The sequence below is a fragment of the Cebus imitator genome, unplaced genomic scaffold (assembly GCF_001604975.1).
Source record: "Cebus imitator isolate Cc_AM_T3 unplaced genomic scaffold, Cebus_imitator-1.0 Scaffold708, whole genome shotgun sequence".
Lineage (NCBI taxonomy): Eukaryota > Metazoa > Chordata > Mammalia > Primates > Cebidae > Cebus > Cebus imitator.
The window spans coordinates 606,354-621,882 of record NW_016108023.1 but is presented as its reverse complement, the minus strand read 5'-3'; the positions used below and the strand labels follow the sequence as shown (position 1 = coordinate 621,882).

At 53.6% G+C, this 15,529-nt stretch overlaps 2 protein-coding genes across 6 annotated transcripts in view; both read right to left on the bottom strand.

Annotated features, from left to right (window-relative positions):
• DHRSX (dehydrogenase/reductase X-linked) overlaps positions 1 to 15,529 on the bottom strand; it is a 210,240-nt gene that overhangs the window by 187,917 nt on the left and 6,794 nt on the right. The window lies entirely within an intron of this gene.
• ZBED1 (zinc finger BED-type containing 1) overlaps positions 7,902 to 15,529 on the bottom strand; it is a 14,442-nt gene continuing 6,814 nt past the window's right edge. For 2 of the 4 annotated variants that reach the window (XM_017518843.2, XM_017518844.2), the window contains exon 2: positions 7,902 to 10,875. In XM_017518843.2, coding sequence (XP_017374332.1) covers positions 8,707 to 10,818 — 2,112 coding nt within the window. In that variant the 5' untranslated portion in view covers positions 10,819 to 10,875 and the 3' untranslated portion in view covers positions 7,902 to 8,706. The remainder of the gene's footprint in view (positions 10,876 to 15,529) is intronic. The other 2 variants (XM_017518841.2, XM_017518845.2) reach the window with 1 other exon arrangement.

Below are 15,529 nucleotides of genomic sequence, written 5' to 3'. Positions count from 1 at the left end.
GCCGCCATGTACACACTGAAGACGTTCCCTAAGGATGTTGCCTAGGGACCACCACCGTGTACACACTGAAGACATTCCCTAAGCCTATGGCCAAGAAACTGCCACTGTGTACACACTGAATACATTCCCTAAGAACCTGGCCAAGTGACCGCACTAAAGACGTTCCGTAGGCATGTGGCCGAGGGACCGCCCCCATGTATACACTGAAGATATTCCCTAGGAATGCAGCCAAGGGACCACCACCATGTAGGCACTGAAGACGTCCCTTAGAATGTGGCCACGAGTCATCCCACCTCTGGGTGTGTACCCAAAGGAAACCAGCCCATCAGCGGGACACCTGCACCCCCTGTGCACTGCACCACTACTCTCAGTTTCCAAGATTGGAATCAAGCCACGCATCCGTGAACAGATGAGTACATCAAGAAAATGTGACAAAGACACAAAATGGAATAGTATGCAGCCATGAAAAAGGAAGTCCTGCCATGTGCAGCAACATGGATGAGACTGGAAGACACAATGTGAAGTGAAATGAACCAGGCACAGAGACAAATACCCAAATACCGCATCATCTCACATGTAGAATCGAAAAAGCCTGAACGCATAAAAGCAGAGAGTAGAATGGTGGTTGCCAGGTAAGAATGCCAGAGTGTTTGTCAAAGAACACAAAATTTCAGCTGGAGGCCAGAAGCAGTGGCTCATGCCTGTGATCAGAATGCTATGGAAGGCTGAGTAAGGAGGATCAGTGGAGGCCAGGAGTCTGAAAGCAGCCTAGGCAATATAATGAAACCCCATCTCTTAAAAAACATTGAAAAAATTAGCTGGGTGTGGAAGCATGGACCTCTATCCCAGCTGCTTGGGATGCTGAGACAGGAGGATCCCTTGAGCCCAGGAAATCAAGGCCAGCCTGGGCAACATAGCAAGACCCCCATCTCTACAAAAAATGTTAAAATTAATCGAGTGTGGTGGTGCACACCTGCAGTCGTAGCTACCTGGGAGGCCGAGGCAGGAGGATCACCTGAGCTGGGACTTGGAGTCTGCCGTAAGCTATGAATGTGACGCTGCACTCCAGCCAGGGTGATAGGGCAAGACATTCTCAAAAAAATGTTGCATTAAATTTAAATTTTGTCAGCTAGATAAAAGAAATACATTCAGAGTTCTATCACACCACACAGTGACTATAGTTAATACTTCGCATCTTTCAAAATGACCAAAAGCAGATTTTACATAGTCTCACAACAAAAAGTAGGTGAGGTAATAGATATCAGTTAGAGTTAGGGTTACAGTAATGTGATAATTAGCTTGATTGTTGATATGTTAATTAGTGGTAATTAGCTTGATTTTTATATGGTAATTAGCTTGATTTAATCATTGCACAGTGTGTATTTGCATCAAAACATCACATTGTGTGTGTGTGTGTGTATACACAATTCATTTTGCTAAAAAATAAATTTTCTATAAAAATGAATCACATTTCCAGGCAGAAATGAAAACACATCTGAGTTTCTAGGACATATTTAGCGATGTCTCTTCTTAACACAGTTTATACGACCAGGACGCAAGGGGCTGCAAGTTCCCAAGGAAAGGAATTCCAGCCACATGCTCAAGATGTATCCACACTGGCCAGTGCGCTGCCTCACGCCTGTAATCCCAGCACTTGGAGAGGCCAAGGCAGGTGCATCACCTGAGGTCAGGAGTTCAAGACCAGCCTGACCAATATGATGAAACCCTGTCTCTCCTAAAAATACAAAAATTAGCCAGGCATGGTGGCGGGCGCCTGTAATCCCAGATACTTGGGAGGCTGAGACAGGAGAAGCGCTTGAACCTGGAAGGCGGACATTGCAGTGAGCCAAGATCATGCCATTGCACTCCAGCGTGGGCAACAGGAGTGAAACTGTCTCAAAAAAACAGAAAACAAACAAAAAAGATGCATGGACACTGCACCCTGGACCAGAAGGGATGAGTTTTCAATGAGCACGCAAGGTCCCGTCACTAGGCGGTGAGTGTCCCCAGTTATGACTCGGAGGCCCAGGCCTGCTCAGGGGGGTTACTGAGAGCAGGCTGTCCTGTAACAGGCACTACGGCAGGGCACGTCCTCCCGAGGGCACGTGAGCTGCGCTGAGACACCTCCCAGTGGAACTCCACAAACAGCCCAGCTGGGAAGAAAACAGGACGTTCGGGGGGACACTGATTTTCATATTGAAATTTCCACACACTGGCATCTGTCAGCGGGTGGGGGGTTAGGGGAGAGAGATCAGGGGGTGGGGGAAGACTGGAGAGGGAGAGTATTAGAAGAAATACCTAATGTCGATGACGGGGTGATGGACGCAGCAAGCCACCACGGCGCATGTATACCTATGTTAACAAATCTGCACGTTCTGCACATGTGCCCCAGAACTTAAAGTAAACTAAAAAATATAAAGAAAAGTCCTATCTTTTAAAATGTATTTTGGTTGAGACGGGGTCTTGCCCAAGCTGTTGCCCAGCCTGGAGTGCAGTGGCATGATCGTAGCTCACTGCAGCCTCCACCTCCATGGCCTCAAGCAATCCTTCAGCCTCAGCCTCCCACGTAGCTGTGACCTCACACAGGTGCCACCACGTCTGGCTTTTTGTTTTTTTAAGCATTTCACTGCAGCCTTCAATTCCCAGGCTGAAGTGATTGATCCTCCCACCTCAGCCTCCTGTGTAGCTGGGACTACAATGCACACCACCACCTCCAGCTAATTTTTAATTTTTTTTTTTTATCGTGACTAGAGACAGGGTCTCACTATGTTGACCAGGCTGGTCTCAAACCGCTGAGCTGAAGTCATGCTACCGACTTAGCTCCCACAGTGCTGGGACTATAGGCGGGAGCCACCGCACCAGGTCTATTTTTTCATTTCATTTTATTTTTGTAGGCACAGGATCTCGCTGTTGCCCAGGCTGATCTCACACTCTTGGGCTCAAGTGATCCTCCCTCCTCAGCCTCCCAGAGTGCTAGGATTACAGGTGTGAGCCTCTGCCCCTGGCCCGAAATCATTTTTGTATCATGAAACTTTTTATCATTCTTTTGATTTTCCCCCAAGAATTGAGACATGTAAGAAACAAACCAACAGCTGTTAAAGCCTAAGCATCATTCTTAGCTTGCGTATCCATTTTGGAAGCGACTGAAATTCTAGAAATCCTGCAGTAACTGGCCATTTGGTACATTCTCCGAATTCCTGCCTCTCCAGTTAAACACAAATAAAATAGGAGTCCAGTGACCTCAAAGACCCCAGGGTAGGAACACACGAGAACCCAACTGAAATCTCATCAGAGAATCCAACTGAAAGCCTAGCACAAGAAGCAACTGAAGAGGCAGGAATGAATGATGCTTAGGCTCGATCTCTTGACCTCATGATCTGCCAGCCTCAAGGATCCAAAGTGCTGGGATTACAGGAGGGAGCCACTGCGCCCAGCTTTTTTGGTGTGTTGAGACAGAGTCTCGCTCTGTCACCCAGGCTGGAGCGCAGTGGCACGATGTCAGCTCACTGCAATGCCCTCCCCTTACTGGCACCATCAGGGAACTCCTGAAAGCATCTGCCCGTGCCTGACTGCAACAGAAAACGCCAGGCAGCCACAGCTGGATGGAACCCAGCCGCAAAGCCCTGAAACCTCAAAGCTTCCCGGAAGTCCCTGAGAAAGGAAGCCATGCAGTTTGTGAAAATGTGGGAGACGTGAGGCAAACGCCACTGTTTTCTTCGTCTGCGACCAGCCCAGAGAGAGCCCACATTCTCTGTTCCCCAGGCACAGACACGGGAAGTTCATCTGACAAAAGTCTTGTCTGAGTCCCACCTGCCTGAGGATGACTCACTGGGAGAGGACATACACTAATTTATTATTATTATTATTATTTAGACTGAGTCTTGCTCTGTCCCCCAGGCTAGAGTGCAATGGCGTGATCTGGGCTCATGGCAACCTCCGCCTCCCAGGTTCAAGCCATTCTCCTGCCTCAGCCTCCAGAGCATCTGGGATTACAGGCAGGTGCCGCCACACCCAGATAATTTTTTGTATTTTTAGTAGAGAAATTAGGGGCAGCAGGCTACCCCCATCCCACACAGCCCCTCCGTACCCCCTCACTCAGGTTTGATGTGAATTGCAACCATGAGGATGTGAGGATGGGCACATCAGGTAAGGGGGAGAAGAAGACCCCAACAGCTCAGGGACCCACAGTATCCAAGCCCATTCCCTGCCCGCCACCCAGACACGCTTCCCCAGCACCTGCGTCTGAGATCTCCCTGTCTGTTCCAGCAGCCCCGGTGGGGGGGTCGGACTTGATGTGCTTTGACGCTGGGAACGCACCCAGCCCAGGGCCCACTGAAGAACCTGCTGAACTCCCAGCGCTTCTGAGACTCGGACGCCGTGCAGGAAGGAAGGTCGGGGCCGACCATGCTGTGGGCCTCCCGTCGGCTCATCACAAATCCACTTCACTGTGGAGAAATGCTGAGGGTATGGCTGCTGAATACATTGTTTGCTGGGAAGGAGGATGGCAAGGAGAACCTAGCTGCCCGCCCCCTAAGTAAGAAAGAGCTTGGTGCATCGTAAAGTGGCCGGACAATATGGAAATATCACACACCGGTTAAAACAGTTCTGTAAGCTCAGGATGCGTGGCCCTGCCCCCGTGGTCCCTCGTGGAGGACAGTTTGTGTGTGATCAGTGCTGAGTGGCCACAGCTGCCTACCTGGTCTACTTTTGTGTGATGAGAAAACACTGGATTGTTAATAATGATCAGCTGCTCAGAGAGGCTGAAGGCGTGGGTCAGAGTCTGCTCAAGGCCCTCAGCCCCTGACACTCTCAGCTGGGAAGGCCGTGGGCCCCTCCACCCCGGTCGTCCCCTTTGCTGTCCCATCTGGCTGTCTGCCTGTCACTGTCGTCAGCGCCGCCTGAGTGGGGGTCTTGTCGGCCAGGCTGGTCTCAGTACTTCACCCCCGAGATGTCGGTGCCACCAACACGCCCACCAGCCGGCCCTGCGCTAAAACATGCGAGACCCTTCTTCACTGTCCCCCACACTGTTTTCCTTGCCCTTCAGAGGCCTGCTGGGGAAATCGTTTGAAGCAGGCAATTCTGCAAAGACGATAAAAAAGAAAATCCAGCTCAGAGTTAGGGCTGCACAGCCGGGTCCAAGCGTGAAAACAAAACCAGACAGAAACAAAGTGCCCCTGTGAAGAGGGAGCCTGGCCTGGGCCAGCCGCAGCAGAGACCTCGGTCTTTAAGGAACTGTCCCTGCAAAAAATCCTCAGCCGCCGGGACTCTTCCTCATGGGAGAAACGTGTAAACACGTCCCACTTAAATCAACACCGCGATGCAAATGCTTCATTATGAGGACTGAAAATGAACCCGTTTCGTCCCAAAATGTGCAAGGAAAAGAAGCTGGGCATTCTAACGATGCCCAAGGACGGGAAGTCAGCCAGCAGCGGGAAGAGAAGGTCTGCTCGGAGACGGGCACTCTGCCTGCCTGGGTTTCTCGAGGTCCAGTGTTTTCTTAGGAAGGAGCACAAGCCGGCGAGAGCAAAACGGGAAGGAGGAAAGGAGGGAGGGATGGAAGGAGGGAGACAGGGGGAAAGGAGGGAGGGATAGAGGCAGGCAGGGAGGGAAGGACGGAGGGACAGGAAATGAAGAGAAGGAAGGAGAGATAAAGGAGGGAGGGAAGGGGGGGAAAGGATGAAAGGAAGGGGAGATGAAGGGAAGGGAAAGGAGGAAGACGGAAGGAAAAAGGAAGCGAGTGAACGGAGGGAGGAGAAAGGAGGGGAGGGAGATGAGAGGTAGGGAGAGAGAACTGAGGGAAGGAAGGGAAGGAGGGAGACGAGGGAGAGAAGGGAGGGGGAAGGAGGGAGGGAAAGGAGGGTGGGAAGGAAAGAAGGAAAGGAGGGAACAAAGGGAGGGAGGGGGAAGAAAGGGAGGGAAGGGAGGGAGAGAAGGGAGGGGGAGGGAGGAAAGGAAGGAAAGAAGGAAAAGAGGAAGCAAAGGGAGGGAGGGAGAGAAGGGAGGGAAGGAGAAAAAGGGAGAAGGGAAGGAATGGAGGGAAGGAAGGCAGGGAGGGAGGGAGAAAACTCAGGGAAGGAAAGGAGGAGGGAGGGAAGGAGAGGAAGGAGGGGAAGGGAGGGAGAGAAGGAGAGAAGGGAGGAAAGGATTGGTTTGCTGAAGAAGGGTGGGAGGGTTGGTGCGGAGGAGTAGCCAGGCAGGGAGAGAGGGGAGATGGAGTCTGCAGGGGAGAGGGAAAGTGTCGTCCAGGCTGCCTCATCCACGGGGGCCCACGTTTACAAAACCAACCACTAAGTCAAGGAACCCACAAAAATCTCCGCTCCCAAAGAATGCTTTCACCAGGAGCCAGCTTTATTCACTCAGATATTCTGATGCCAAAACAACCCGAAAGAACATTGTAACTGGAGGATTTACAGACGAGAACAGGGACCTCAGAACCGACTAGGTGCCCTGGAAAAAACCTTTAAACGAAGACAACAAAATTAAAAATAAAGCAAATAAAACCTCCCTTGTCTCCCAGGGTCGGGGTTTCAGGGCAACTGTAGAGCAGACGGACGCGCAGCAAACGGGTAGATTAGGAGCCGATTTATTTCTCTGGTTTATTGAACAAGAGTCCAAGTTTAAAGCATTAAATAAGAGGTGACCATTCAGGAGGGAACAATGGCTTAAAAAGGAAAATGAAGACAGAGCCAGAGCAGCACGCATCTTCATGAGTGATGAGAAGTGAATGATCTGGAAAACGGGAAGGGAACGTTAGTGATGCTACAGAATAGAGCTCCCCACCACGGGGCGACAGCTGCCTGGTGTGTCCAGCTTCAGGGCACAGCAGAAGCCAACCCCAGAGCCGACCCCACTGTGAGCTTCCAGTAGCCTTCTGCTGAGAATACCCGGAGCAGAGGGCGGCCGGTTCGCGTGGGAAACGCTTCCCATAACAAGCCAGCCAGGTTACGTGCGGTTCCCCAGAACATAACTTTCTGCAGACTTACACCCGCCCAGCACATCAGGATAAAATGCGGCCAAGAACACGCAGGGACTTCCTGCTTCACTGTCTGAGGCCCAGGGCTCTTGGGGTCTCAGCAGAGCACAGCCTGGAACTGACTGGGGTCATCCCTCCTGCACCCCGACCGCCCCAGCTTGTCATCACGGAAGCAGAGAACCCACGGCCTGTGGAATCCAAGCGACGTACGAAGCTTCGTGGCGTAATGGGCCGGTCACTCCGTGGAAGTATCCTCCCCCACCCCGCCCCCCGGTTAAAAAGTAGTTGTCAGTCTTGGAAAATGTCTGTTTCCCTGAATAAATGAAAGCCACTTAGAATAGTCCAGCCACAGAGAAACTCTGCGGTGGCAATATTTCAAAATCCATTTCCCCAATGGGAGCGAGTTTAAAAGAGAAAATTCAACAGTCCTCTCCGGGAATAAAATCAGAAACACCCCTGTCTGTGTGGAAAAGCTGGCTGCATGGGGGAACTGTACTCTTAGGGCTGACACAGAAGACACAACCTCAGGACCCATTGGCCACACAGTTGTTTTATTTTTTTTCTGAGACAGAGTTTCACTCTTGTCACCCAGGCTGCAGTGCAGTGGCGCGATCTCGGCTCAATGCAACCTCTGTCTCCCAGGTTCAAGCGATTCTCCTGCCTCAGCCTCCCGAGTAGCTGGAATGACAGGCACCCGCCACCACGCCTGGCTAACTTTTGTATTTTTTAATAGAGACGGGGTTTCATGGTGTTGGCCAGGCTGGTCTCGAACTCCTGACCTCAGCGTGAGCCACCACGACAGACCAGTTTTCAAGGACCAACTCCACAAGATGAATTTTGGCAGACAGAAGGAACACGCTGTCTGCCAGCAACCCGTGCAACATACAAGGTGTTCCACACCTCCTTTTTTTTTTCTTTTTTTTTTGCTGTTTGCTTTCTGATAAGTGACTGCATTCTTGTGATCATCTGTGACATATTTAACCGAATGTTAAAAAAAAACAAAAGGTCTCTCTTTTCAAGAAGGGCATTTTGGCTAAAAGGTCTCCTCCCCGTTTCTCAGAAGGGAGAGGCCCCGGCCTCCATGAGGATGTAAACATGAATGCACTGATGCGGAGTTCGCAGAAGTCCCTTCGGACGACAGTGCTGAAAGAAAGGCTCCTTCCACGCCACCTGGGATGTTACCATATTTCTTAGAAACCCTCAAAGGGAGGAGCTGAAAGGGAAATGGTGTGCGATGCCTTGAGTGTCTGTGAAGGAACCCCTCCTCCAGGCTCTGTGGCAAGCCAGGAGTAGCGCTGGCAATTCCCAAGCAGAAGTCGGGAGGGCCCCAGGAACAGGTGAGGAAAGCAAACCGCTGCAAAGCTGCCTCTCGCATGGTTTTTTTCTTTTTCAGACTGTCTTGCTCTTATCACCCAGGCTGGAGTGTAGTGGAGTGATCTCGGCTCACCGCAACCTCTGCCTCCCGGGTTCAAGCAATTCTCTGGTCTCGAACTGCTGACCTCAGGTGATCCGCCAGCTTTGGCCTCCCAAAGTGCTGGGATTACAGGCGTGAGCCACGGCGCCCGGCCCTCTCTCACTTCTGGCATCTCTTTCCTTTTTCTGCCTTCTCAACTAGGCGTCAAAGACGGTGGATGGTCTCTGAGGTTCAAAACCGAGGCAACCTGGTGGGTATGTACAGCAAAGCATCCAGCGGGCTCCCGAGGAGGTGACCTGCAAGACGAGAGGGCTCGTCGCTACAGAAAGCTGCTGTCTCTGATGCCAAAGAAGCCGCTGCTGACGCCATCCCCCAGGGGGAACACCTGCTCCTGGTCCAGGCCCCACTCCCCCTCGTCCTGGTCCTCCGGCTCGGCCTCCACACCACCACGGGAGTTCTCGTACAGAAACACCTGCTCATCCACGTGCGCAGGGGCCAGCCGGTTCCTCTTGGCGCTGACCACGTTGGCGGCGGAGCCAAAGAGACGTTCGGGTGCCACCCGCGTGGCCGCCACGCACCAGTACTTCTGCAGCACCTTGGGGAGCAGGGGGAACAGGGCCAGGCGATCGGACCACCACTTGAGAGGGTCCTCATTGAGGCCCAGCACCTTCTGCGACTTGAAGTTGCTGAGCTCCTCCAGCACCTGCGCGTGCCACTCCTCCTGGTCCTCCACGCCGCCCGTCTGGCAGAAGATCTCCGCCAGCATGCTGTTGATGACGCTGGTGGGCGGCGGCGTGGACGCGCGCATGAGCTTCTTCACGGGTGGCTCCTCGGGGGCGGCCGCCGGGAGGACCTTGTCCTCCGCCTGGCGGTAGCCGCCCCCACCTCCCCCGCCGCCATCCTTGAGCTTGTCCAGCAGGCCCTTGGCCTCCTCCAGCACACGGTTCTCCACCTGCTGCCGCTCGAAGGCAGAGAGGAAGGGCAGCCGCTTGTAGCGCGGGTCCAGGAAGGTGGCCACGTTGAGGAACATGTCGATCTCAGGGGCCTCCTGGTAGGTCTTGGAGAGCTCCTTGGCGATGACCTCCTTGGCCATGCTGAGCTCCTTGGCGTCTGTCTCCTTGACGTTGAGCGTGGTGTTCAGGAGCATGTGCAGCAGCGGCTTCACCATGCTGATGGTCGGGTACCGGGAGGCTGACAGCATCTCCGCCACCTGCTTGAAGGGCTGCAGCAGCTGCACCAGCGCGTCGATGGTGGCCCACTCGCCCGCCTCCAGCATGAGGTGGTGGCTGTTGCTGTCCTCCACCAGCACGCCCGCGATGGCGAACTGCTGTTCCTTCAGGCGCTGCAGCATGGCCAGCGTGCTGCCCCACCAGGACACGCGGTTGCTGACCAGCATGCAGTGCGGCGCGTTCTGCTGCTTCTGCTTCTCGTACAGCATGTACATGGCCACGGCCGACTGCTGGAAGTACTCCACCAGTCTGCGGCAGCGCGCCAGCAGCGCGCCCAGCTTCGGGAGCCGGAAGGCCTGCTGGATGGCGGCATGGAAGGCCTGGCCCAGACAGGGCATGTGCACCGCGACGTCCAGCAGCGAGCAGGCCTTCACGATGTCCTTGCTGTAGTCGGTGGTGGCGCCGAACACCTTGGCGCCGATGCCCCACTCAATGAAGACCTCGTAGAGCACGCGCGTGATGGTCTCGGCCGTGTTCTCCTCGGGCACCTCGAACGTCTTGAGGCAGCGCGAGCCCACGGAGAGGCAGCCAGGGGGGCCCAAGCCCAGGAAGTGGGCGCCCAGCGTCACGTAGGTGCGGTTCTGGTTCTCGCTCCTCCACATGTCCGTGGAGATGCCGCACCAGGTGGCCTCGGCCAGCTCCTTGAGGACCACCTCGCGGACGGCGCCGTACTTCTCAGGGATGGCCTTGGTGGAGATGTACTTGCGGCTGGGGAGCTCATAGCGGGGGTCGGCCGTCTTGAGCAGGACCTTGAAGGTGGGCTCGTCCACGATGGAGGCCGGGTACAGCCCCTCGCAGATGAGGCCCAGCACGGCGGCCGTCAGCTCCTGCTGCTTCTTGCTGTCGTGGCCGTGGGTGGCCTTGGCTGCCAGCGCGTCGGGCCCGGGCGGCTGGGACGCCTCGGGCTTGAGCTTGGAGAAGGCAGTGGCGAAGGCCTCGCGCATCTGCTCCGTGTTGCTCTTGACGAACTCGCAAAATTCCTCGGGGTGGTTCTTCTCCAGGTGGTAGGACAGGTTGGAGGTGTTCCCCGAGTAGGCGATCTGCGCCATGCAGATGCGGCAGTAGATCTTCTTCCACTGCAGGATGCATCCCTCCGCGTTGGTGTCGAAGCCAAAGTACTTCCACACCTTGCTCTTGGCGCGCGGGTGCGCCACCAGCTTCAGGTCTGCCTGCGAGCTCTCCAGCCCTTTATTACTCTCCATCGCTTCTCCGCCCGCCGGAGCCTGCCTCCTGGACTGCCACTCATTCGTGGGGACCTGCTGGGAACGGGCCAAGACAAACACAGCGTAAGAAGGCACCCAGCCATGTGCGGGAGCCCTGCCGGGGTGACAGCCGGGCCGCCGGGGCAGCTCCGCTTTCAAGCAAAGGGCACTGGGACCGACAGGTCGACCTTCCTTGCTGCTACCAAGCCCAGCTCGGCCCTCACGATGCCCACCCCATCGGTGATGTGGCATTAAGAAGCAGACACCCAGATAGAACAGCAAAGTGAGACTATCCAGGGGGCTGACAGCATTCCGGGCTGAGGGTCTAGAGCACACACTGACCCGCGTGTTTATTCTCCCAGAAAAGGTGATGACTATTAACAGCAGGTGTCCTGTGTTTTCTCACAGAACCAAGATGACCCAAGTAGGCAGCTGGTAACTGCTCACCACTGATCACACACAGGCTAGAAAGCATCCTCCATGAGGGAGCCACGGGGGCAGGGTCACACACCCTGCGCTTAAGGACTAGTGTAACAGGTGTGTGATAGACACGTACCGTCTACTATTTCAGTAGTTTCCCCTGAGCAGCTTTCTGCTTTGGGGGGGCCTGGCTCAGTTCTCCCTGCCAGTGCTCTCAGCAAACAATCTAATTTATCATGCACTCAGCATCTCAGCACCTTGCAGGTCACTTTTGCAAAGCGGAGGAGTAACACGCTCTTTCTTCCACGTCAATCTGATGCAGCCATTCTGCACATGTGGACAAAACAGGTTTCCGAGTGAGCATGGCGTTTTTTGCCGGGGTGTACCTGGCAGTGTCTTTTTTTTTTTTAAGACGGAGTCTTGCTCTGTCAGGGAGGCTGGAGTGTAATTGTGCAATCTTGGCTCACTGCAACCTCTGCCTCCCAGGTTCAAGCAATTCTTCTGCCTCAGCCTCCCGAATAGCTGGAACTACAGGCATGGGCCATCACACCCAGCTAATTTTTGTAGGTTTAGTAGAGACAGGGTTTCTATAGTTTCAGTAGAGGTGGGGCTTTTGTATTTCTAGTAGAGATGAGGTTTCACCTCGTTGGTCAGGCTGGTCTCGAACTCCCGACTTCAGGTGATCCACCCACCTCAGCCTCCCAAAGTGCTGGGATTATAGGAGTAAGCCACTGCGCCCAGCCTGGCCGCGCCTTTTTCATGGCAGGGGCTTATTGTTCCTGTTGTAAGAGCTCCGCCAAGCACCCGCACCATGGTGAAGCTGCATAGATCTGTTTTTTGTGTGTGAAATGGAGTTTTGCTCTTGTTGCCTAGGCTGGAATGCAGTGGCGCAATCTCGATTCACTGCACCTCCACCTCCTGGGTTCAAGCGATTCTCCTGCCTCAGCCTCCCGGAGTAGCTGGGATTACAGGCATGCACCACCATGCCTGCTTAATTTGGTATTTTTAGTAGAGACGGGGTTCTCCATGTTGGTCAGGCTGGTCTCAAACTCCAGACCTCAGGTGGTCCGCCCGCCTCAGCCTCCCAAAGTGCTGGGAATACAGGCATGAGCCACTGCACCCGGTAAGCTGCATACATCTTTTTCAGGGATGCTGCCTGCATAGGAGAGTCCACAGCAGCCAGGCAGACCCCCCACAGCCAACCATCACAGTAAGAATCTATGTGCAATGCCACCTGAGCTTCATTAACTGCCTTAAAGGGGCCACGCAGGACCTCCATCTGGCTGAAGCTGGCTTTCCTATGGCTCAGAGGCATTTCACACTCTTCCAAACTTTACGTTTTAAAATGAAGCCGTGTGGAACATGGCCGGCTTTGTTTTTAGCAGGGGGTCCTCCTCGATCTGTAAGCATCGAAGGAGTAGTCTGAGGGAGCATGGATTTCTCAATCCCTGGGACCCCTCACAATGCCCATCGTGTGCAGAAACCGGCTTAGGTGGCCCAGAAGCCAGCCCCCAGGGTTCCTGTGGATGGGGAATGCTCACATACCCAGGCCTTCCAGCTGGCACTCAGGGGCCACCTGTGTGACCAGGTTGCTCAAAATGGCAGCTGGGCTTTGTGAGAAGATGTGAGCGTACCTGCAAGTCTGCAAGACGGCGCTCAGGAGGGTAAATAGCAAAACCCTCCAGCCAGGCATTGTCAGTGTCAGGATGTAGCCAGTACAAGGAGGACATGCCAGTAGTGACCACAGTGGGCTGAAGAGCGTCCTCCGCTGCCAAAGAATCTGTATCCACCTGGCGCTTGTGAATGGCACTTTGTTTGCGAAAAGGGTCTTTGCAGGTATATTAATAATTAAGGCACGGACCTTAAGATGAGACTATGCTCAATTAGGGTGGTCCTAAATGCAGTGATCAGTATCCTTAATAGAAAACAGAAGAGGAGATGCAGACACAGAGGAGAAGGTCACGTGGAAGCAGAGACTGGAGTGCTGTGGCCACAAGCCCGGGGATGCTGGAGCCCCCAGGAGCTGCGAAAAGTGGGAAGGATCCTCCCCCAGAGCCTCCAGAAGGAACTGGATAAAATCATGGTGGACTGAACAGCGGCCACAGGAAGATCTGTCCACAGCCTAAAGCCCAGGTCCCAGAATGAGATCTTACTTGGTTGTAAGAAATGTTGTGGCTCTACTTAGTTAACGATCTGGACATGAGATCATCTGGGGTATAGGTGGGCCCTAAATGCAGGGACAGGTGTCCTTCTAAGAGGCAGAAGAGGAGACAGACACTGCAGTGATGCACCCACAAGCCCAGGGATGCTGGAGCCCCTGGGAGCTGGGAGAGGCAGGAGGTTATGGACCCTCCAGAAGGAACTGAACACAATTACAGCGGACCCAAGAGTGGCCCCCAGAAAGACCTGTCCACATCCTGAGAAGGAGAGACAGGAGTCTTTAGACTCAGACACACAGAGAAAGCGGCCAGGCAGAGTGGAGTGATGCGCCCAAGAACCCAGGGATACCGGAGCCCCCAGGCGCCGGGAGAGGCAGGAGGGACCCTCCTCTAGACCCTCCAGAAGGAACTGAACACATCCTGAGAAGGAGAGACAGGGAGTGTTAAGACTCAGCCACACAGAGGAGGCAGCCATAGCCCAGGGATGCTGGAGCCCCCAGGAGCTGGGAGAGGCAGGAAGCATCCTCCCCGAGACCCTACTGGGGGAGCGCAGCCATGAAACTATGGTTTTAAGCCCTCTGGTTTCTGGTACTTTATTACAGCAAGGTGCTATGAAGTGATGTGGCCACAAGCCCAGGGATGCTGGAGCCCCAGCAGCTGGGAGACGAGGGGAGCGTCTAGTATGTTATGAAGGTGGATTCTGCCCTAAATGATGACTGGAGGTGTTAGAACAGCCCCCCATCTTCAGGGTCACTCGCGGCCTGCCCTGTGCTCTTTAGGGAGAAACCACCGAGTGCCGGGTGAGCTGGGCATCTCCGTAGCCCAGCAGCACCACTTCCCAGGAGCAGGCTGCGACGATGGAGTTCCTCTGACCAATGCCAGCACCCTGGCGTGTTCTGAGGTAGCAAGCCAGCAGAATGAATGTCGCAACCGGGACTTCCAGAAAACGGGGAGCCCCCAAGCTGCGTCATCTGCGGCCGACTTAGGCTGGAGCCTCTAGACCACAGTCAAGGGAGACAGAAAAGGGTCTCGAGAGGCCACAGTGTCGCTCAGAAATGCTCCCTTGTCAGTCCGACCTGACTGACAGGCCAGAGCTGGACCAGGGCCTCCAACATCACCATCACCATCATCTTATTATCATGTGGCTGAAGCAGGTTTTGCTACTTGGGAGAAAAAGCCTGACAATCCATTAGTATTATTTGTGCGACGAGGCTGAAAGAGGTCCCAGGACCTTAAACAAAAGTTTACATTCTATTATTTTTATTTTTTTGAGACAGAGTCTTGCTTTGTCACCAGGCTGGAGTGCAGTGGTGCGATCTCAGCTCACTGCAACCTCCACCTCCCGGGTTCAAGCAATTCTCCTGCCTCAGCCTCCCGAGTAGCGGGGGTTACAGGCGCCCGCCACCACACCCGGCTTATTTTTGTATTTTTAGTAGAGACATGCCTTCACCATGTTGAACAGGCTGGTCTCGAACGCCTGACCTCAGGTAGTCCACCCACCTCAGCCTCTTAAAGTGCTGGTATTACAGGCATGAGCCACAGTGCCCAACCTCTATTATGATGATGATGTGGCTGAAACAGGTTCTGAAACCTGGAAGATTTATCTTCCACTATTATTATTATTACCACTAGGCTGGAAGGGGTCCCAGTACCAGCAACAAAGGTTTATACTGTAATTATTATTGCTCCTTGTATTATTACTGTGCTGAAAGAGGTCCCCGTTCCTGGAACAAAAGCTTGTATCCTGTTATTTTGTGACGGAAAGAGGTCCCAGGACCTGTAAGACAGATGTACATGCTACTATTACTGTCGTTAGCCTAGCACAGGTCCCGCCACCTGCAACAAAACTTCATCCTCTGTTGCTGTTACTCGTCTGAAAGAGGTTCTGAAAGCTGTGGCGAGGGTTGATACTCTATTATTATTGTTGTTGTTATGATTTCACTGAAAGCGGTCCCAGTGCCTGAGCAAAGGTTCACGTTCTATTATTATCGTTGTTATTAATTGGCTGAAAGAGGTCCCAATACCTGGAAGAAAAATTTACCTTCTATTATTATTATTAGACTGAAAGGTTCTGGAACCTGGAGTGAAGGTTTTTATTCTATTATTACTACCTTTTTTTTTTTTTTTTTTTT